Source organism: Sebastes umbrosus, chromosome 3, assembly GCF_015220745.1.
Source record: "Sebastes umbrosus isolate fSebUmb1 chromosome 3, fSebUmb1.pri, whole genome shotgun sequence".
NCBI classification, from domain to species: Eukaryota; Metazoa; Chordata; class Actinopteri; order Perciformes; family Sebastidae; genus Sebastes; species Sebastes umbrosus.
The window spans coordinates 34,546,287-34,567,707 of NC_051271.1; the positions used below are offsets into that span (position 1 = coordinate 34,546,287).

At 42.4% G+C, this 21,421-nt stretch overlaps 2 protein-coding genes across 3 annotated transcripts in view; one reads left to right on the top strand and one right to left on the bottom strand.

Annotated features, from left to right (window-relative positions):
- pmm2 (phosphomannomutase 2) lies at positions 1–6,599 on the top strand. Its single transcript, XM_037764848.1, has 8 exons — positions 1–439; positions 1,511–1,622; positions 1,712–1,788; positions 1,997–2,088; positions 2,227–2,326; positions 2,993–3,068; positions 3,250–3,365; positions 5,516–6,599. Exons 1-8 carry the CDS (start codon positions 365–367, stop codon positions 5,618–5,620), a joined length of 753 nt encoding a protein of 250 aa, XP_037620776.1. The 5' UTR covers positions 1–364; the 3' UTR covers positions 5,621–6,599.
- A 1,255-nt stretch (positions 6,600–7,854) lies between these two features.
- Positions 7,855–21,421, bottom strand: part of LOC119485325 (myotubularin-related protein 7-like) — an 18,161-nt gene continuing 4,594 nt past the window's right edge. Inside the window, exons 3-14 of one of the 2 annotated variants that reach the window (XM_037764842.1) lie at positions 20,753–20,915; positions 20,316–20,473; positions 18,245–18,373; positions 16,964–17,098; positions 16,695–16,827; positions 16,420–16,529; positions 14,781–14,906; positions 14,525–14,574; positions 13,831–14,031; positions 12,247–12,381; positions 11,687–11,813; positions 7,855–10,281 (exon numbers count right to left, since the gene is read on the bottom strand). In XM_037764842.1, coding sequence (XP_037620770.1) covers positions 9,928–10,281; positions 11,687–11,813; positions 12,247–12,381; positions 13,831–14,031; positions 14,525–14,574; positions 14,781–14,906; positions 16,420–16,529; positions 16,695–16,827; positions 16,964–17,098; positions 18,245–18,373; positions 20,316–20,473; positions 20,753–20,915 — 1,821 coding nt within the window. In that variant the 3' untranslated portion in view covers positions 7,855–9,927. Of the gene's footprint in view, positions 10,282–11,637; positions 11,814–12,246; positions 12,382–13,830; positions 14,032–14,524; positions 14,575–14,780; positions 14,907–16,419; positions 16,530–16,694; positions 16,828–16,963; positions 17,099–18,244; positions 18,374–20,315; positions 20,474–20,752; positions 20,916–21,421 lie in introns of both variants that reach the window. The other variant, XM_037764843.1, reaches the window with a different exon arrangement.

A 21,421-nucleotide genomic window follows, 5' to 3' on the forward strand; every position in this document is an offset into this window, starting at 1 on the left:
GTCGGAAGTGGAGTCATTTAGGCTTCATGCGCCACTGAGACACTTTCATAGGACTGAACGACGTTGTATCCAGTTCTCTCTATACATATACCTCCATGCGGCGCAGTAGGCGGCGACAGGCCCTTTAAACACCAGAGAAGAAGAAGCGGCTGCTCTCTGTTAGCAGCCAACGTTAGTAGTTGTTGTCAGCTGTCCAGCAGCTGTCTGGAGGCTGCTGTCAAGACAACCCACACAGAATACACCCAGTGTCCGGGACACACAGAGGGACAGGGAGACAGCGAGGGACAGGGAGACAGCGAGGGACAGTGAAGGACAGTGACAGACAGTGTAGGACAGTGAGACAGCAGCCTAGAGAGACTAGAAGATGAGTGAAGCCGCTGTGGACTCGAGCACGCTCTGCCTCTTCGATGTTGACGGCACGCTCACGGCCGCGAGACAGGTAGTGTGTGTGTGTGCGTGCGCGTGCGTGTGTGTGTGTGTGGGCTACGTGTCAGTGCAACATCCGGCTCCACGTTGTTATTGTAGTTCTTCGGAGCAATACTGAGTTCTGCAGAAACTTGTTCATCTGATGATCTGATATAGGTTCCACCCTAAAGTTAGTTGGGGCTGCTACGAGCTACAGCGTGAGCACTCACTGGTATAATAATAATAATAATAATAATAATAATAATAATAATGTGCGCAGCCTAAAGTCCCATTTACAGTTTGCTTTAAAGGTCCCATATTGTAAAAAGTGATATTTTAAGGTCTTTTACATTATAAAGCAGGTTTAAGTGCTGTATAAATACTGTGAAAGTATTGAAATGCTCAGTATATGGAGAAATTCACACAGCCCGTATTCAGATATTGCGTGTTGGAAACAAGCCGTTAGGATTTCTGTCCATTTGTGATGTCACAAATATACAATATTTAGACCATTACATGGTTTTAAATGTAAACATTCTAAATGTGTCCCAGTTTATTTCCTGTTGCAGTGTATGTGAATAACATCAGCTGACAGGAAGTAAACATGGACCCAAGCTGTTGCCTAGCTATGCAAGTCCCTTGCATTTCATTGAAATGCACTAAAACGGAGCGTTTCAGACAGAGCGTAAATACAGGTATATTCAGGCAGACAGTATGAAGAAAATAATGTGTTTTTTGAACATTACAGCATGTAAACATGTTCTATTAGAAACACAAAATACAAGTATGAACCTGAAAATAAGCATGATATGGGACCTTTTAAATGTTCAAGGTTGTGGGCAGAATAATCACTGTGCACATTCAGAGACATTTGGGATGACCTTTCATGGTCAAGAAATCAGTGCTGCTGATGCTGTTGGTGTTTCCTTTGACCTCTTCTAACCAGTAGAAGCAGAACATGAATCCTGAGAAGTGAAATACATGCAGGTTTTAATTTAGTAAATATAGTCTGGCACTACATTTGATATGCAGAAGCTGAAGACTGTTCTGATTGTTTATATGTGTATATAAGTATTGTGTTTTGTCCCATCATGTGTGTTTCCAGCGTGTGACTCCACACATGGCAGAGTTCCTGGAGAAGCTGAGGACTCGGGTTCGGGTCGGGGTGGTCGGAGGGTCGGACCTCATTAAGATCAAAGAGCAGCTGGGAGATGATGGTGAGACACACATCTGTACCTCTATAGTAGACCATATGTAGTATGTGGTTAGTCTGACACTCTGTTTTTCTCCATGCTTACGTGCGCAGTGATCCAGAAAGTGGACTACGTGTTTGCGGAGAACGGTCTTGTGGCCTATAAGGATGGACAGTTACTCTGTATCCAGGTAACACTGACGTGATGTGACCAAAGCACACTTTTTTTACGTGAATGCTGTACAGTCAGAACATAAGCTTGACAGATTCAGATGATTTGCTTGTCCTAATTTTGGTTTAGAGAATCAACAAATAGGAATATCCCCTGAATATGATGGCGATACCTCATGTGATGTAGCAGGCCCTGTGAGGTTTACTTTGTCTGCTTGCTGTTGTCAGTCCATCCAGGCCCATATGGGAGAAGAGCTACTCCAAGATTTCATTAACTTCTGTCTCAACTACATGGCCAAGATCAAACTGCCTAAGAAGAGGTACAGACACATCTCATCATCAATATGAATCAATAGTTCTGATGTACTGGGCATGGAAGGGTGCTTGGGAAGCTGTGAAAATGTAAATAATCATGGATAGTAATGATCTGGTTAATTATAATGTGTAATGTCTTACAGGGGGACATTCATTGAATTCCGTAACGGCATGTTGAACGTCTCCCCTATTGGACGCAGCTGTACACAGGAGGAGAGGATCGAGTTCTATGAGCTAGATAAGGTAGCACACATATTCACACTCTTGAGTCGCAAAATGCATTATTTAAAGCTGCACTAATCAATATTTTTAGGATGTGTAAAGGTCCTGATACACCAAGCTGACGGTCGGAAAATTTGGGGCTGTCGGTGGGCGTCTGTCTAGTTTTTGAGGTGTGTTCCGCACCGTCGGCTCTAGTCTGCCTGTGTCAGAGTTTTTTTTGGCCGATTCCGCCTGTTGAATCGGCAGCGGTGCTCGTCGGTTAGAGAAATCACTCTGATTGGTGGTTCAGCTTAAACAAATCAGTACACGAGAAGAGAAAGACGTCTGCTATAGTCTTTGCGGTGTTTTCGAATGCAACTTGTCGGCCAAGACAAAGAGGACGTGAAGTGATGCAACAGTCTGCCTTCATCGCCGCTAGTTCTTTGATGTCGGTTTGGTGTGTCTGGGCCTTAATGTGAAAGGGGCAGCAGGCACTGTTTCAGCTAAATAAACTCTGATAAAGCCACTGACTGTACACTACCTGCTCAGCTAAAGAGACCGATATTTTCCTATATATATATAATATTGGACTTCCGTTTGTCAGGAGGCCAGAAACTTGACTCCAAATAAACGTTGTTCCTCTGTGTCTGCTGGATCTGTAATTAGGCAGCTGTTTGATGTGTGTTGGTTTGTTTCTGCTCCTTTCAGAAAGAGAAAATCAGAGAGAAGTTTGTGTCCATATTGAAGGAAGAGTTCAAAGGAAAAGGATTATCCTTTTCAATCGGTGAGTCAACTGCACTCATGACAGTCCTCCAGTGATGCTGTGTTAAATCTACAGGGAACAACTTTTTACTATTCCAACCTGGGGCGATAGGAGACATCAGTTCACTTGTGGCTGTTCTGTGAGTGGGATGTAAATTGACCACATCATGTCTTCTTGCCTCTCTGCCTTTGTTTCTCTGCAGGAGGGCAGATCAGCTTTGATGTGTTTCCTGAAGGTTGGGATAAGAGATTCTGTCTGAGTTTTGTTGAGAAGGACAACTACTCAACCGTTCACTTCTTTGGAGACAAGACCAAACCTGTGAGTATTTTAACTGCCACGGAACCGCAACAAGAATGGCTGATGGCCAGAGAACACACGTGATTCTTTCAACTGTAGAATATCAATACATAAGACCAGACAGACAGGAATGGGTTGGTTTGACAACAAGTTTTATGTAAGTAAGTCGTTAGTTCCACAGTATGTCTATGTACATAGCTGAGACCTACAGTATACAGCATACTAATCATCCATGTTTACACTACATCCCTTTCTCTCAGTTTTAGCTGGCATTTCCAGATTTATCCACTATGTAGAGCGTTTTTGAAAAATTCTTGGTTTGGTGTTTTGGGTGTAAGGTTATAATAGTTTTGAATTTTCAATTAGTTTTATTTCATTTTATTTTGACTTTTCAATTTCATTTTAGTTAGTTTTCAGAGCGCGTCTGCAAGTTTTAGTTTAGCTTCAGTTTTTTTTAGTTTCCTTTAGGCCCTGTTCAGACCTGGCATTACAGTGATCGGATCACAAGTGGACAGCTTTAAGTACGTCTGTTCACACCTGGCATTACAGTGCGTCTCCACATGCGTCTTGAGTGACCACTTGTGATCCGATCTCACTTCCCCGCTCTATATGCAAATAAACACATAGTAAACACATGGCTAATTCAGCAGACGTTGTGACGTAATACTACAGGAATGTCAGTAGTAATATCGTGAATTTGGGTACATTTTATTAAAGGGACTGTTTGTAACTTCTTACACGTATAAATCAATCAGGGTCGGTGTCCCATGCGCTCGCGTGTGGCTACGCGGTTCAGACTCAGACTCCAACGCAAACTACACGGAAGCACCAAAACCGCAAAGTTATATCTAGTGAAGCCCGTCTTGCAAAAACAGTGTTGGCCGCGGTCGGAGGACGCTGGGGAGACCATAGCTTTGGTCTCCAGGGCCGGAGTCTCTGCGGTTCTCTGCTCCTCTGCCTGCCTGCTTGCCTTCACTCACACAGCGCGCTCGTTCTCGCTCGCTCAACTCGCTCCACCTCTACATACATCTACTATATCTAGTGATTGTACAGTGCATGTTTGTGCAGAAATAAAAGCTACAGCTCCTACAGACCAACAGAGGTTTCCCGTGTCTTGTGATAAAAGAATGTGGTCATATGTGCCCCAGACCAACTCTAAATGTGGTCTGAAATATCCGATCTCAATGCGTCCTCATTCCGTCTTGAGTGTGTTCACACCTGTACTTAGAGCTGTCCACTTGTGATCCGATCACTGAGGATGCATGTTAATACCAGGTCTGAACAGGGCCATAATAACCCTGTCTGGGTGTAGTCTAGTATGAACAGACAGATGTGTTTTTAACTAATTTGTAGTAGTGTTTTAGTGTGGACGTTGAGCAGTTTTCTTGGTTTCAGTGTGGAGACTGTGTGGTGGACGCATGCTTTCTTACATACACAAAGTGCAGATTTGGCCAGTTTAGCGTGGTCATGGTAAGAGCTGCAGCTGATCTGTGAAAGGACTGAAGTCCTTCAATCCTTTAATTCTTCCGTGCTTCAGCCCTTGGGTTTCTTCACACTCCTCTCTCACAGCGATCACTGTTAAACCCCCAGATTTCCTCCCAGTTCATTGCAGATGTTAACTAACTATTTAAAAGACATGATTAGATTCCCCTAGCATGTGTGGATGTTGTTATCAGTGGTTTGTGAGTTAAATCTGAGATCACTGCAAGATGGGGACTCTCCAGATAAGTGACCGCTGCATGCTGTGCTGTTGTGCAGGTGATCACACCAAGGGATGAGTTGCAAAGACCTGACGAGGCATCACGCTGAGCTCCAGCTGACTGCCGGTCTCCCACTGAGCCGCTTCATCCATATCATCTGACATACAATATTCAAACATTCATGTTGTCAACACAGTATTTTGTTTTTGGGTGACTTCTGAAAAAAGGTTTCACTTTGTCCCTTCGAGGTATTTGTAGACTGAAGGTAATGAATAGTCATTTGAATTTAACAAAACTGTATTGTGTGATTTACAAAGGGACACATTACAGCTAAAATCCTGAGATAATTGGCCCAGGGGTTCCCTCTGTAGAGCTCAGGCACACAGACACAAGCACAGCAGGGTTCCTTTATCTATGCGCCTCACCCAGGTACAACTGAAAACATCACCTCTGAGTGTTTTTGTGTTTTAGGGAGGAAACGACTATGAGATCTACTGCGACCCTCGGACCACCGGCCATGAAGTCTCCTGTCCAGAAGAAACACAACAGCTGTGTCAGCAGCTTTTCTTCTCATGAGAGAGAAGCAGCAACTGCTCCTGTACACCAAGACCGACTTCTATCACAGCTCTTATTTATCTGTCGAGGTCTTTTCTCCAGGCTTCATGACACTAATAATTGACTGATCGTCTTGGTGTGTTTGGTAATATCAGGAAGGAGAGGGGAAGACTTACTGACTAATGAGAGGAGGGATTTCTGGGTAATTTTGGTTGGGTTTGGAATGACAGCTGTGATGTAATGGTTTCAAATGAATTGTATAACTTGTTTTAATGAGATTCTGGCTCTTGTTATCAACATTACCTCATGGTAAATGTTGTCCAGAGACTAATGCAGTGTCATTTTTCATCCACATGTAATTCTGACCAATCATGTTTTTAATTGTGAAAACAAAACTCAACTGTTTATGGTCTGAAATTGTTTGGATTTGTCATTCCATATACTGCAGTCAGTACCACCTGACTCTGAATGTGCTGTTGACTAAACCCGAACTGTGCCTCTGACGGGCTGCGTCAGTGAAACAAACACAGAGGACTCTTTGATTTTCTGGTCACATGTTAGTGTAACAAACAGACCTGAATACTGTCAGTCAGATGTTGTGGCCGGAGCTACGACGTCTTCCTCTTTGGATCTGATGTTGAAGTCTTAGCAGGTTTCTTTGTTCAGCCATGTTTAGCATCACTGCTCCATTCTGTCCCAACAAACTGGAACCATTAAACACTGCGACAGGTTAGAGAACAGCACATATATAAAACAGTGTTATGGCCATCAGTAGACAGTAGAAAATGTACACTTTCACATGGAAATATCACCAGTTAGTGGATCAGTGTGTTGTTATGGCACCTCATAGATATTTCTGTGAATGCATCTGAGAAGTAGTTGTGTGATCTTGCCAGTACACAGTGACACTTGAAGGCCAATGAAGTATCAGCTTGTATGAAGATTCTGCTGTAAAAGATGTGAATTGTGGGAAATAAAAACAGTGTATATAAAGTATAAATTCATGCAGAAGAGTATAATATATGAGGATTTAGAAGTAATGCTTTAGTTCTACGTTAGAGCCCTACTGATACTGGATTATTGAGGCTGGTTAATTGATATTAGAACTAATATTATATTGGCAGATTGTTGATTTTTAACATAGATGCATAACCAAAAGATTTTTGCAAAAGATACCTGAAATTTGGTTATTAAACAGTTATTATAAAGTATGTCAGGGAGACACTGTAGATTTCCTCAGACTGATCTATATCCATCTATCTATACTGACATGTTTTGTTAGTTATCGGTCGACATATACTGATTCAGATCCAGATCTGCAAACTCACATGGGACTACACTTGTTTCTATGTGGATGTATCATACAGTATGTTTTATAAATGGAAGTGTAAATGAGAGCTCTCTTTATGAAATACACCGATGGTCAGAATGTTGTAATGAGAATCCTTAAAGGTCCCATATTGTAAAAAGTGAGATTTACATGTCTTTTATATTATAAAGCAGGTTTAAGTGCTATATAAATACTCTGAAAGTATCGAAATGCTCAGTATACAGAGAAATACACACAACTCGCAGAAATTGTGCGTTTGAAAAAAGCCGTCAGGATTTCTGTCCATTTGTGATGTCACACATCTACAATATTTAGACCATTACACAGTTACCGTTTTTTTCATTCTAAATGTGTATCAGTTTATTTCCTGTTGATTTCCTGTTGCAGTGTATGCAAATGACATCATCAGCTGACAGGAAGTAAACATGGGCCCAAACTTGCTCAGCAACACAATTCCATTGAAATGCACTAAAACGGAGCATTTCAGACAGATAGTATGAGGATAATAATGTTTTTTTTTAACATTACAGCATGTAAATATGTTCTAGTAGAAGTATGAACCTGAAAATGAGCACGATATGGGACTTTTAAGTTAAGTTTTTTTTTCCCTGGTGCCTGAATAGTTAAACTGGAATTTAGAATTCATACTTTGACGGTGAATGTTAAGAAGAAGACGTTTTATAGCAGTCCTCCAAATCCTGAGCATTACAGCCCTGAGCCATGCACACTGTTCACACCTCATACTTCATGTTTGTCAAATGTGGTCATGAAGTATGCAGGTAATAAAGCAGCTTTTTTTATTCATTAATAGGCACTCCCTTCTCATACTGTAACACTGTGATGAACTGCAGTCATTTGAGTGTTCTAACAGGTCTAAAGCTGCTTATTGATGCTTGTCACGTTGAATAATACGTCAGAGCCAGTATACTGCAGGTCTTTCCCTTTGACAGTCCATTTATTGATAAATCATTTACATCAACAGATACAGAACACACACACACACACCACAGGCTACAGTGAAATGTTCCAGCTGAGAAGGAGAGGAGATCCTACGATCCTACGGGCTCACATCCACAGCAGCACGGTGACATTTAGCATCACACACTTTTACCTTCTAATTAATCTTCATGTTGGCATACCTGCCAGGGCCAAATGACTGTCCTGTTTAACAGCTCCAAAAAATTATAAAAAAATAAAATATACCAACAATAAAATGAGGATCAAATCTTTTCTCTTTTTTTCTTGATTTGTCTGTATCAATGTCAAGTCAAGACATGATTTTTAAAACATTGTTCTTAAAATCTGTGATTATAAATTAGGCTACATGACAATATCTGTGCTAACACTCTTTGTTCAGTCTCACATGTGGAACACACCAGCTGTCAGTTAGCATACAGCCTGTCCACAGCAGGTTTTCACTGTCACCTTTACTAATGTAACAATGAGCTCCAGTAGGTCCCAAACACTGATTACAGTGTAGGCACCATGAAACTAACCACGTTGTGTTTAAATGTCTTCATCTAAATGGGAATGTAAACGGTTAACAGATCACCTGAAATGACATAAACCATACATTCTCAAGTTCTTAAAGCAGAATCAGTCAAACACAGTCTATATAATGAAACATCAGTTATCTGACAAACCACTGGACTTGATGATGATTCTCATCAGAAGGATTCAGTATGATTACATCAGTGTGGATATAGAACGTTGACGGGGCACTGAAACATAACACTAACATTCATATGTTGTTCACATTGTGTTCTTGTTTCCTGGTAATAATTACCAAGAGTTCAAAACTGGTTCACGAAGTCTCCATTTTGACTGTAAATCTGTGACATGTTCTCTTCCGTTAGTGGCTGGGAGGAGAACTCTCTGGCGTGTACATACTGACCCCTAGTGGCAGATTTGTGGTATATGGAGGGGATATACTGTAGTTTTGGAGATCTCCTAGAAAAAGTTACAAGGGAAGATGTAATTTAAGATTTCATCCAAGTTCAGATCAGAGCTCGTTGGCCTCCCAGTGTTTAGACTACACAATATCCTCCCCAGCAGATTTCTGTTCCTCCATTCAGCAATAAAGCTTCAAATGATGATGATGATGGAGAGCTGATCCAGGGAAGCATCCATCTGCTTTCCTCTGCATCAACCAATAATTTCCCAGAGAAAGAGTATTTATGTGACTCTGAATCAGCTTCTAATCGTATCACTACTGATATACTATCACTATTGTAGTGCTTTACTAGTGGCCCCTCCAGACTGTGGAATAGGTATGTTATATCTCATAGAGATATGACGTTACTGACAGCAGGTCAGCGCACACACATCTGCTACTTCTAGTTATCTAAAGTTCAAATGTGTGACGGCCCTACAGAGAAACACCTGTTATTACTAGTCTCATAATGCATATTATTGTACACTGAAGAAGAGGGAAGACTAGATGTAGATAACTCATTCAGTAAATCTTCCATCATGTTGCGATGATGGAAGATGAAGTAAATGGTAGATTTGCTTGAAGGGATACATTTGGTCTGTCTCTAGGGAGCGTGTCGGTTCTACTCTCTGAAAGTGTTTCATCAGATTGTTTCACTTCCCTCATCTGCTTCTGTCTCGTACATTATTTCCAGCTGGTTTCATGTCACATTGATCCATCTCACAGTAGTAATAGTGCATTCCTTAAATAAAGTACAAACGACTAATGGAGCCCTCCTAAAAGCAGCATCCACAAAAAACAGCCTTCCTGGCATTTCAGAAATGTCAAATTAAATATCTTTCAGTGCGTTCATCAAAAAGGTTGACTGAAAAACATCCAGTGAGTTTTCTCCCTACAGTAACTCACTGTGACTCCCTTTAGACTGAGAAGGAATGAGACAACTACAGTTTGAAAACAAGAGATCAAATCCAGCGGCCTTCCTTAACCCGCCACAGTCATTCAATAAATACGTTTCATCATTTCCTCTTTCACCTTCCAGCCAGCGGCAGGGTTCCCTCTTTCCAGTCAGGCGGAAGTAAAGACAGCCTCATCCGAGTCCTTGCCGTCGTCCCCACTGCTGAGGTCGGCCACGCCCGACTCCAGGTCGCTGCAGGTGGAGAGGTCATCGGGGTTGTGACTCTTGAGCTGGGTGTGCGGTCCTAGAGGCAGGGTGAGATCGGGGTCCTTGGTCTGAGTCTTCTGGTTGGCTGCTTCAGAGCAGAGGGCGTGACCGTTGTCCTGTGCAGGGCTGCTGATTGGGTCTGTGTAAGTGGTGGGCGGGTCCGGCCCGCAACGCATCTGCCGCAAGTGGCTAGTCCTCCTCCTCGGAACCTCGATCTTCTCCCACGTGATTGGCTTCCCTGTCAGGGCTGCTATCCTCTGCAGAGACGAGAGAGAACAACAACACAATTACCTTGTTAACATTTCTTCAAATTACACCAACTCCTTCTCCCTCACTGACAATCCAGAATCTATGACAATGAAATATGATTCATGTCCTAGTCTTCCATTCCCAGTGTGCACTGAACGTTTCAGGTTTATCACATTTGACTACGTTTCATATTTAGTACCAAACTAGTTGTGATGTCACAAAACTCTGCTCAGATGTACCATTAAAGTCATGCTTATGGCAGATGAATTCAGTCAAACATCACAGTGACGTAACAATTCAGACACATTTCTGAGCGGAAGGGGACTTTTACTAAAAGGTATAAACGTAGAATTCTTAGAGCTGTGAAAAGTAAGACATTTGGAGGATTCAATAGAAGTGAATTTAAATCAGTAAATGGATCCAACCGATACATATTTGAATAAGTCTGTGTTTACATCCATTTGCTTGTCCTACAGATGAAGTGGATGTGTTCCCTGAAGGTGGAAGGCACTTGATGCCAACGTTGTACTCTTGCTAAAATGAATTTAAGACGAACTGCTTTTGAAAGGGAGCACTCTACAGTGTGAAACAGATATTACGTGGACAAAAAAGATGTGTGTGTGTTTTAAACACTGATGGCTTCCCTGAAGGGAGAGCCAGGGAGACTGCTAACTGCTAGTATTACTGTAAACATTGGTTAGATTTGACATTGATTGGTTGTCTTCACACTACTGACTACTGCCACACTTTGTGGACACTGGGGAGTTTGGATAACTGTGTTAATCTGTGTTTTTATTCTGTTCTATTTCTGCTCCATGTAAGTACTGACTTGTTATATATATATACACTTGAAGTGAATTGTGAGTATTCAGTTGAAAACTGGAACTCTTTAACTTCAATACCCACAAATCCTGTAGGATGAGGGGAACTACATGCCTGCCTGCTTCTCTGTTTAGAGTGCTAACTCGCTCAGTTTAAACTGCTGCTTGGATGAGGGCACCGATGGAACCAGAGACATTAGAGTTTAATATGTGGCTCAGGAGGTAGAGCGGGTCGTCCTCTATCCCTGTCCCCCGCAGTCCACATGTCCATTTGTCCTTGGGTAAGGTACTGAACCCCAAATTGCTCCCGATGGTGGTGCCCTCTGTGTGCATGTGAATGTTTATGTGATGAGCAGGTGGCACGTAGCGCTTCGAGCTATATAAATGCAGCATTTGGGCAGAAAGGGAGCTACATGGTCTCAGCTGGACTTTCTGCTCGGACCGCTGTATTCAGTCTCTTATTTAAACTCAGATTCATTTTGGAGTTATGCATGTTGAATAGGGCTTCTGTAGCGGGGGGGGGTGTCTTTGTGTGCTGTATGCCTTGTCTGGAGCCCAGGTGGTGGTGGTGGGCGGTTCCTCCTGGCGGTACCTCCTGGTGATTGGTCAGCTCCTCCTCCAGCTGCTGGGACTCCTCCCTCACAGCAGACAGGAAGTCGGCAGGTGACTGGCGAGGAGGCGTTGATTTCTCCACGTGGTTGTAGAGACCCTTCCACATTCTGAAGGAGGGAATAAATGAATTATAATATTATTTTTGTAATGTGTTTCTTTACATTTACCCCTTTTTTTGTAGATGATGTCTGACCGACAACGAGCAGGGGACACAAAATGTATCTGCCATATCAGAAAAATAGAATTCAACACTTTTTAGGCCGTTTTCTGCTTTCTGTAGTAACGTTTGACTGTTTTAAAATATATATAAAATACAGATATACAATATATTGCACAACTGTATTTTAGAAAGGTAATAAATGCGTGGAACAGCAGTAATTATTTTATCTTTTCTACAGTCAAATGACATGACTCGACACAAATTTGAATCGTCACAAAAATGAGCCATATATACTACTACATATTTATCACACTTCTGAACCAAGAATCCATTTAGCTTTCTGTGTGGAGTCAGTTGGTGTGTTTGCTGCAGCAGCTCACTTGAAGCAGTAGGGGGTGGTGTTGGGTCTCAGGACGCCCTGACTCTGGCTCTGCTCAGCCTTGTACAGAGGGTTGGTGTACTCGGCTCTGTCCTTCCACAGCTGAGGCCACACAGAATGACTCCGCTCACGAAGCCTGTAGGCAAACAACACACACAGTCAACAACGTGACAATGCTGCACTGAGGAAAAAAGCTTTTCTAGGTACAGTATGTACTCTATAGCTTTATAATGGCTGTATGAAATCATTTACATTTTCAGGTGATTTCTGTCACAAATGAGATGTCACTGACATTACAATCACGTGATGGACGGCTCAAAGTTACTCAAAATCACGACACCTTCTCAATACAGTAACCAATGATCTAAATCTGAATCTTCAAGATCCCCTTGGCAATATGTTAATGTGAATATACACTCAGCCTGAATCACAGTGAGGATCAGCAGCCCTGTGTAAGCTCTGGACTTTACTCCCCTTAAAGTCGCTGGCAGACGTCCAGACCCAGGAGCCAAGTTAATTCAGGACAGGACCACAAAAGTGAATGATTGAATGGATTATGTGGATGTGACTGTCCTGGGCCATCAATAAGGCCACACAGTGCTGTTTTCTGTTTGCAGTGGAACTGGGAAGATAGATGTGAGGGCAGTAGATGTGATGCCTTTTGACATATGAATGTCTGTCTGTCTCTATGTATGTCTGTATGTATGTATGTACACTCACCGGCCACTTTATTAAGCACACCAGTTCAATTGCTTGTTAACACAAATAGCTAATCAGTCAATCACATTGCAGTAACTCAATGCATTTAGGCATCTAGAGGTGGTGAAGACGACTTGCTGAAGCTCAAACCGAGCATCAGAATGGGGAAGAAAAAGGGGATTTAAGTGACTTTGAACGTGGCATGGTTGTTGGTGCCAGACGGGCTGGTCTGAGTATTTCAAAAACTGCTGATCACTGGGATTTTCACGCACAACCATCTCTAGGGTTTACAGAGAATGGTCCCAACAAGAGAAAATATCCAGTGAGCGGCAGTTGTGTGGACGGAAATGCCTTGTTGATGTCAGAGATCAGAGGAGAATGGGCAGAGTGGTTCGAGATGATAGAAAGGCAACAGTAACTCAAATAACCACTCGTTACAACCAAGGTATGCAGAATACCATCTCTGAACGCACAACACGTCCAACCTTGAAGCAGATGGGCTACAGCAGCAGAACACCACCCGGTACTAGCACCGGTCACTTTATTAGGCTCACCTTGTACCTAATAAAGTGGCCGGTGAGTGTATGTATGTATGTATGTATGTATGTACAGTATGTATGTATAAGTTGTGAGACTTATTGTCAAGGATCTTGTGTTAATACATTTTAACTAGTTACTATAATAATAATAGCAAAAAGATACAACCTAATAACACATTAAATGAAGGGACATTAGTAAAAAGCTGCTGTATGTGTAGTGTGCTTATTTCGGCCATAGGCAGCAGAACATTGAACACCTTTGATTTAGCGTCTCTTCAGACAATCCAGTGCTTATATGCTGTATATACTGTATGTCCTACCTCGTGCTTATATACTGCATGTCCTACCTCATGTCCCTGCGTTCCTTCTGACAGATGCCCAGGAAGGTCCCATACTGACAGGAGTAGATGTGTGTGTGTATGGCGATGAGGAAGCGCTCGTTGAACTCGAAGGCACACGGGAACTGCTCGGACAGCTGCCACACACACTCCAGAAACTGATCGATGACAGGAGACACCTCTTTAGGATCTCCTTCCAGGTGGGCGTACCTGCAGAGACACAGCTCCATCTTAACTGTCCCATCACTCTACACCACACTCTTCAACATCTATTATTTATTAAATATTGGACAGACGTAGCTGCATGGGGGTGTTTGCATGTTCTCCCCATGTTAGCGTGAGTTTTCTCTGGGTTCAACAATTAATCTAATGAACCTAACCTGCATGTCTTTGGACTTGGGAGGACCCTGAGCTGGAGGACCCGGAAGAAAACCCACACTGACACAGGGAGATAATGCAAACTCCATGCCATATCACACATTCTCTTACACGTCTATACAGACATCAAACTAACCAAAAGGGACATCAACTTTCTGTTTATCCATTGCCTGAAACTTGTTTTATTGTGATATTAAATGTGATTTTGCCTGGTTTGACCCATTTGGTTGGCCCTGTCTTACAAAACCAAATACACATAATTATTGTAATGATGTTGCTCTACAGACACTGTTGACGTTTGTTTAAGTCAGACTTCCACAGTTACCTGTGGGAGAACTTGTGTCCGAAGGAAACCCAGTCTCTCTCTATCAGCACCTAGAACAGAAGAGAGGAAGAGGTGGAAACATAAAGGAGGCCAGGACAAACAGGGAAGGAAGGAAGGGAGGGAGGGAGGGAGGAAGGAAGGAAGGAAGGAAGGGAGGAGATGAGTAGAGAGCATGACTCAGAGATAAGAACTGAGATGGTCTTAGAATAAGAGTAAGAGATTGTCAGTATTGTGTGTGTGTGTGTGTGTGTGTTACCATGAGTCCTTTGATGGTTCTGTAGTATGGATCCAACAGAATACTGGCTACAGAGCAGGCCTGGGCCGTCCTGTCCCAGCCATCTGAACAGTGAACCAACACACTGATACCTTCATCAGCCACCGCCTGAAGACAGAGAAGGAGAGAGCAGTATTCTAACCAGGCTGTCTAATCTCTATGAACAGGCAACGGGACAAGATTTTGGTACCAGAGGCGTCCTGGTTTTCGTTTGTAGTCCAAGTAGTATTGACTAATCATGTTTGAGCAGGCTTTGGTTGAATACAGGTAAACAGTCCGTGTGGAGAGCAAAAGAGGTAGAACTCATTGGCTGAAGTGCAAACTGGGAACCCACCGGCTATCGTCTGACGATGATTTAGCTTTTTATTGCTTTAAAATGAGCTTGTAAACTGGCTACTTGTGAAACAACAATCGGACTGTAAACAATGAGTAGCTCATGGAAAAGGAAGTATTAGCTCGGATAGCCGCTGGCTACACCGGAACCCCATTTATATATAGCCCCTTGCCACCAGAGGCTCATCTGTCATCAGACCGATAGCCGATGGGTTCAGAGATTGAAGGCATTCAGACTGAAAACAGTCCAAGGGGGTTATTAGCATGGGTAAAATACGTTTACATTTTCTAAGCAACTGTGTCAATTAAAAAACAAAATCTGGTCCTCTCTGGTCCTACGTTGTCGCGGGGGTATAACTAGCTCTCATCCTGCTGATTTCAACACTGATTTGTTGTTCACAATGTAGCATTATCAGGGAAAAAATAGGGTGTGTCGCCCCCCAATGTGTCAACAGTAAGTTAACTGCGTCCCAAACACATTTTCTATCATCTCCGGGACGCCGTTAGTCTTAAGCCCCCCCGGTACCTGCGGTACTGTAGAAAAACAAGTACCGTCACGTTTTCAGAATCTTGGCATCGACTTGGTACTTAAAGGTCCCATATTGTAAAAAGAGAGACTTTCATGTCTTTTATATTATAAAGCAGGTTTAAGTGCTATATAAATACTGGTAAACTATCAAAACGCTCAATATACGGAAAAATACACACAGCCCGCATTCAGAAACTGTGCGTTTGAAACAAGCCGTTAGGATTTCTGTCCATTTGTGATGTCACAAATCTACAATATTTAGACCATTTCACAGTTTTAAACGTAAACATACTAAATGTGTCCCAGTTTATTTCCAGTTGCAGTGTATGTGAATGACACTAGCTGACAGGATGTAAACATGGACCCAAGCTGTTGCCTAGCAAAGCATTCCGTTGAAATGCAGCTAAAATGGAGCGTTCAGACGAAGCATGAATACAGGTATATTCAGACAGACAGTATGAGAAAAATAATGTGTTTTTTGAACATTAAAGCATTTAAACATGTTCTTGTAGAAACACAAACTACAAGTATGAACCTGAAATTGAGCACGATATGTCCCCTTTAAGTATCTGTTCTTGTGAAATCCCCGGTTGTAACCGTTTCCATAATAGTGACATGAGGAATATAATCACCAGCTGTTTATGTCCAAAGCTTGAAAAGGTCTTCATTGACTCTTTGTTTTATTTAGTGTTCGTCTGGTTTAGTGTGTCCGTATGAGTGCCCGCCTGTGTGTTGGTTTGTTTCTGTCTGTGTACACACCCTGGCTATGAAGAGCCCGGCATCCAGTATGGCTTTAATGTGTTTGAGCCACCCAGAGTTCTCCAGACCATACAGGAAGTCAGTCATGGACGGAGTTCTCATCTCGCCCACTGCATGGAAAAGAGAGAGAGACATACAGGAAAATAGGAAGCGATGCTATCAGAGGAGGTCTGTGTATTTACCGATGTCATCCAAGCTCAGCTGTTTCTCTTTCTCCATGTCACGCTGCATCTTTGTATATATTTTGCTGTAGCCACGCGCGCTCTTCTTCTTACCGTCGATGATTTTCTGCTGGCTGCTCCTCATGACGTGGATGTTTTCGATGCCAATGAACTGCAGCTTGATGTTGGTGTAGTGGTCCTCGTTCTCGTAGCCTTTACCTGCTGCTCGATTCGCCATGGCGTTCAGCTGGACCCACACACACACACACACACACACAGAGTACTGTATGTGAGAATATTAGCTCATATATTTAGCACATAGTATATTTATACTATTTACTGTAACTACACTTGGAAGTGAGAGAGGGGGGGGGGGGGTTTACCTTAGGCCTGGTGTCCACCACATAGATGTACTCACTGCCAGGGTTGGACTTCATCAGAACCTGCAGCATCATCTCATCCTCCTGACAGCGTCCACTGAAGCCGGACAGCGGCTGACTACACCGGCACACTGCTGCCTGGATGACAATGAATCATCATCATTATCACATCACATCACATGTTTTATTAGCACATGTTGTGGAGATTCTTCCCCTTTGCATCAATAGAAAGGTCAAAAGTTTAAAAAAAATAAAAACCCACTTATTTCCAATTATTTAGATTTTGATGATGTGGATAATTCTGCTGTAGACTCTACTTACTTAAGTTAACAGTTAGGGGTGAAACGGGACACAAAAGTCACGGTTCAGTATGTACCTCGGTTCTGAGGTCACGGTTGGTACGTTTTTGGTATGATGGGGAAAACCAAGAAAATAACTTATTTTTCATTTATTTGGGAAATTGTGACATTCTACAGTTGCTAATTGGCCATAATTCTTACTTTAACAGTTAATGCACTGAAATACTGATATATTGTCAATAAAACATGAATAAATCACAAAAATCAGGTCTGTAATATTATGTAAATGTAACCCAGTTTCCCTCCGTGGATCAATAAAGTGGTTCTGATTGTGTAATGCTCCATCATCACACTCTGACTGGTTGATCATTCCTGAACTGAACTGCAGCTTGTGCTCATTTATACAACAGACTGACTGAATAACACACATGAAGACACATTGTAGCGGCGCTTAGAACACTTTGACCATAAGTTTTAATTCTGTATTGTTTACCATGGAGTGCGGTCGCATACGCAGTGATAAACACTATAGCATCAGTTACTTTGGCTTGGTGTGAATCTGCAGTAGGAGGCTGCCTGAATCGACACATTCAGGCGATGCAGTCGTAAATTAAATGTTTGAAGTGCGTCTACAGATTTACACATCTTTAGTTTAACAGTGCCGGCACAACAGACTGACACACAAATCGTTGCCCATTGAGCTCGATTAATCCGGCAAGGTAACAATACAATACGAGAACAACTGGTGCGTTGCCAAAACTTTCCGGGTAAAACTGGCGCTCCAGAATTTTGTTCCGCGTGTGCGAGCGATCGACATAAACAGCTGTTTGGGTCACAGGGCGTACCGAAAGGATGTCGCCCATCGGACCGAATGTCCTGTACCAAACGCTTCAATACAATTACACGTATTGTTACACCCCTTAACAGTCCAATCTTCCAAAACATATTTTCTTCCTGTGCGTGTGTGTGTGTGCATCACACTGACCAGTGTGTCCTGGTGGAAGTAGGACAGAGCGGGAAATCGTCCTCGACTCCTGAACCTAGAGCTGCCCACGATGACAGCAGGTGTGGCCATCTTTGGAACATACAGCTCTGATGGGTACGTATCACACACCTGGGAGAGGACACACCAGTGCAACAGACAACAACAACACAGCTCTATCAGATTTATAAGGCGTTTTATAGGATCAATTCATTTTTGATTTGGGTCTTTTCATGGGATTTGTTGACAATAACAAAATACAGAATATTGCCAAACTTCATCAATAAAGTCATAACTGTATTATAGTACTGTGGTGTTATGTACATATGTATATTCTTAACTATTGAAGACATTTCAGACATGGTTTTACAGTACTCTACATTAATATTGTCCACTTATGGCAAGACATGGATGGGCAGTCATGTGGACGTTAGGAGTGTTTATTCCAAACCAACATCAGCAGCATCACTTTGTGTTAGCGAAGGGAGAAGCTGATGGTGGAATCACCTGTTGTAATGACAACACTTTAAAGGAAAAGTTCAACATTTTGGGAAATACGCTTATTGGCTTTCTTGCTGAGAGGTAGAAGATCAAAACCACTCTCATACGAGCTGTACGCTAAATATGAAGCTACCACCAGCAGCTTAGCTTAGCTCAAAGCCTGCAAACAGGGGTAAATTTGTCTACCAGCACCTCTACAGCTCACTTACTAACATGTTACATCTCTGCATTGATAGTCAGTGGTGTCTATAATGTGAATTCCTGGATATTAAATGTTCATGTGCAATTTTCTGTAGTGGTCCCAGTAATATTTGTTCTTAAAGTGTACTGAAGTAGCACATCACATGACGTGGTTAAGATATGTTGGAGTCAAACCTCTTCCATCCCTATGTTCAATCCATGTCCCCTCACTGTCTATCAAGGTATACAAACAGTAATATACTGTTTTTCAGTGACAGTATTAACTATGTTTTTTAACAAGCTAGGTAAGCACACCCACAGCCTAACTGTACATATGCTATCATGTTAATTTAGGTTACATCATTTTACTGTCTAGATAATATGAACATAGTCATATAGTCGAGCTAGCTTTTCTATTCTATGGAAAATATCGTTGCCAAGGCAAAATGTTACCAGCGGAAACACCGCCACGCCTATTCTTTTTGAGAGAGCCAATGGGGAAGCGCCAACACTCAACCGACCAATGGTGTAACTGCATCACTCACTCACTCGGTCAAGGACAGACTTTGGCATTTATAGGGCTGCATAAGCAGTTAGTTGTAGTATCTTATCTATGCCCTTGTAAATGCCCTGTATACAAGGCACTTAACATGAGAGCCATACAGTATAATATTAGTCATGGCTTTAGCGGAGGTACAACTTCACTTCAGCTCCATCCTGTTTTATGAGAAACATCTTTCATCTCTAACACTATCTAATCCAGCATGAAGCTACCCTTCCTGTCTTAAAGCTGTAGTAAGCAGAATGTTTTTGGCCTCACTGAGCAAAAATCCCATAATAACCTTTCAGCATATTGTAATTCAAGTGTTCTGAGAGAAAACTTCTGTACCTCCTCATGGCTCTGTTTTCAGACTTTAGAAAATCTAGCCCGTGACCAGACTTTGCTCAATCACAGGTCATTTCAGAGAGAGAGCATTCCTATTGGCTGTGCTCTGGCTGGTGGGCGGTGCTTGGTATTTCCTCAACAGATCTCAACAGAAATCTCAACATTGGATAAAGCCAGGTTCAAAATTCTTGTTTCATTTTGTTGTCATATTACAGTCAATGGTTTTTACAGGGGGAATTATGGATATCTCTTTTTATCACTCCATAAATCAGAAAATACTGTCAACAGCCATAAAAAAAAAAAATCCATTTTAGCCAATGTTTTTAGGAATAAAATGTTCTATAAAAAATCAGGCTATGAATGATATATGAACAAACCTCTGTGTAAAAACCTTCAGAATATAGATAGGAATGAAACTGGAGAGTTTGGTGGATATAAGTGCTGCTGAAGTGGAGATTTCTGCCTCAGAAAAACCTCATTTTGAGAAAAAGTAACAAATAGACTGACCCTGTATTCGCTGTTGGCCGCTGTAGCAACCCACAAGTTATTAGGAACTCCCATCCTCTTGTAGTCGGCCGTGAGGTCTATGAAGCTCCAGGACTCTTCTCTCTCCACTTTGTTCGCATTGGGATTAAAGGACAGGCAGTACAGCTCACTGTACTTCTCTGAGAGGGGAGAGGAGGAGAGGAGAGAGGAAAGGAGAGGAGAGGAGAGGAGAGGAAAAGAGAGGAGAGAAGAGGAGAGGAGAGGAGAGGAGAGGAGAGGAGAGAGGAGGACCCATGAATAATTTTAAATCAGTATCTTATATGTAAAAGCACTACACTAACACACCCGTTCATGACACCTTGCCAGAGGAGTGTTTTCTGTGCATGAAATCACTTGAACACACATTTAACCACTTACATAATACATAAATACACACACACACACACACACACACACACCTGGTCGTGACAATCTGACCAATGAGGTGTGGACGTCCAAACAGTCTCTCTCTTGCTGAATGAGGATCTGGAAGACCCGGAAGTCCTTGCAACGCAGGATCAGCTGACTTCCTGCGGGGATGGTGGGTGGCCTCTCCACACTGCTCACCATACTGTGCAACACCTGAAGCACACACGACACACACACACACACCTGTCCTATTACCCACTGTGGACATTCTTTACCCGACATAAAGAGGTGCACACAAACAAGTTTTATAATGTGTACAGACGTTAGTGGAATCTAATCAGGACTATAATGAAACCAGCAGTCACATTATTGTGTAATCTGTCTTGTGAGCTAAAAAATTGAGGAAGGAATGTCAACATCGGTTTATGGGGAAGCTCCTGGGCTTTTCTCACAGGAAGTGGATGCCGTGTGGTGAAGAAGAAGAAGAAGAAGAAGAAGAAGAAGAAGAAGAAGAACAATAAGAAGAAGAAGAAGAAGAAGAAGAAGAAGGTTGTTTTCGCAGTTGTTTTTTTACACAAACTAACTGTAATCTGTCTTCTTTGTTCCTGCTCATCCATTAGACTGTCTGTGCCTGTTGGGTGATATCTGACACCCCTGGATGATGCCCATGTTATCTAGTCAGGTCCAGAGGGACAGGGCACAGTGTCCTCCACCACCTC

Coding starts and splice junctions, on each gene's coding strand:
- pmm2 (XM_037764848.1), top strand. CDS start 365: ATGAGTGAAGCCGCTGTGGACTCGAGCACGCTCTGCCTCTTCGATGTT. Junction 2,089..2,226: donor ATCAAACTGCCTAAGAAGAG/GTACAGACACAT, acceptor AATGTCTTACAG/GGGGACATTCATTGAATTCC. Junction 3,366..5,515: donor TTGGAGACAAGACCAAACCT/GTGAGTATTTTA, acceptor TTTGTGTTTTAG/GGAGGAAACGACTATGAGAT.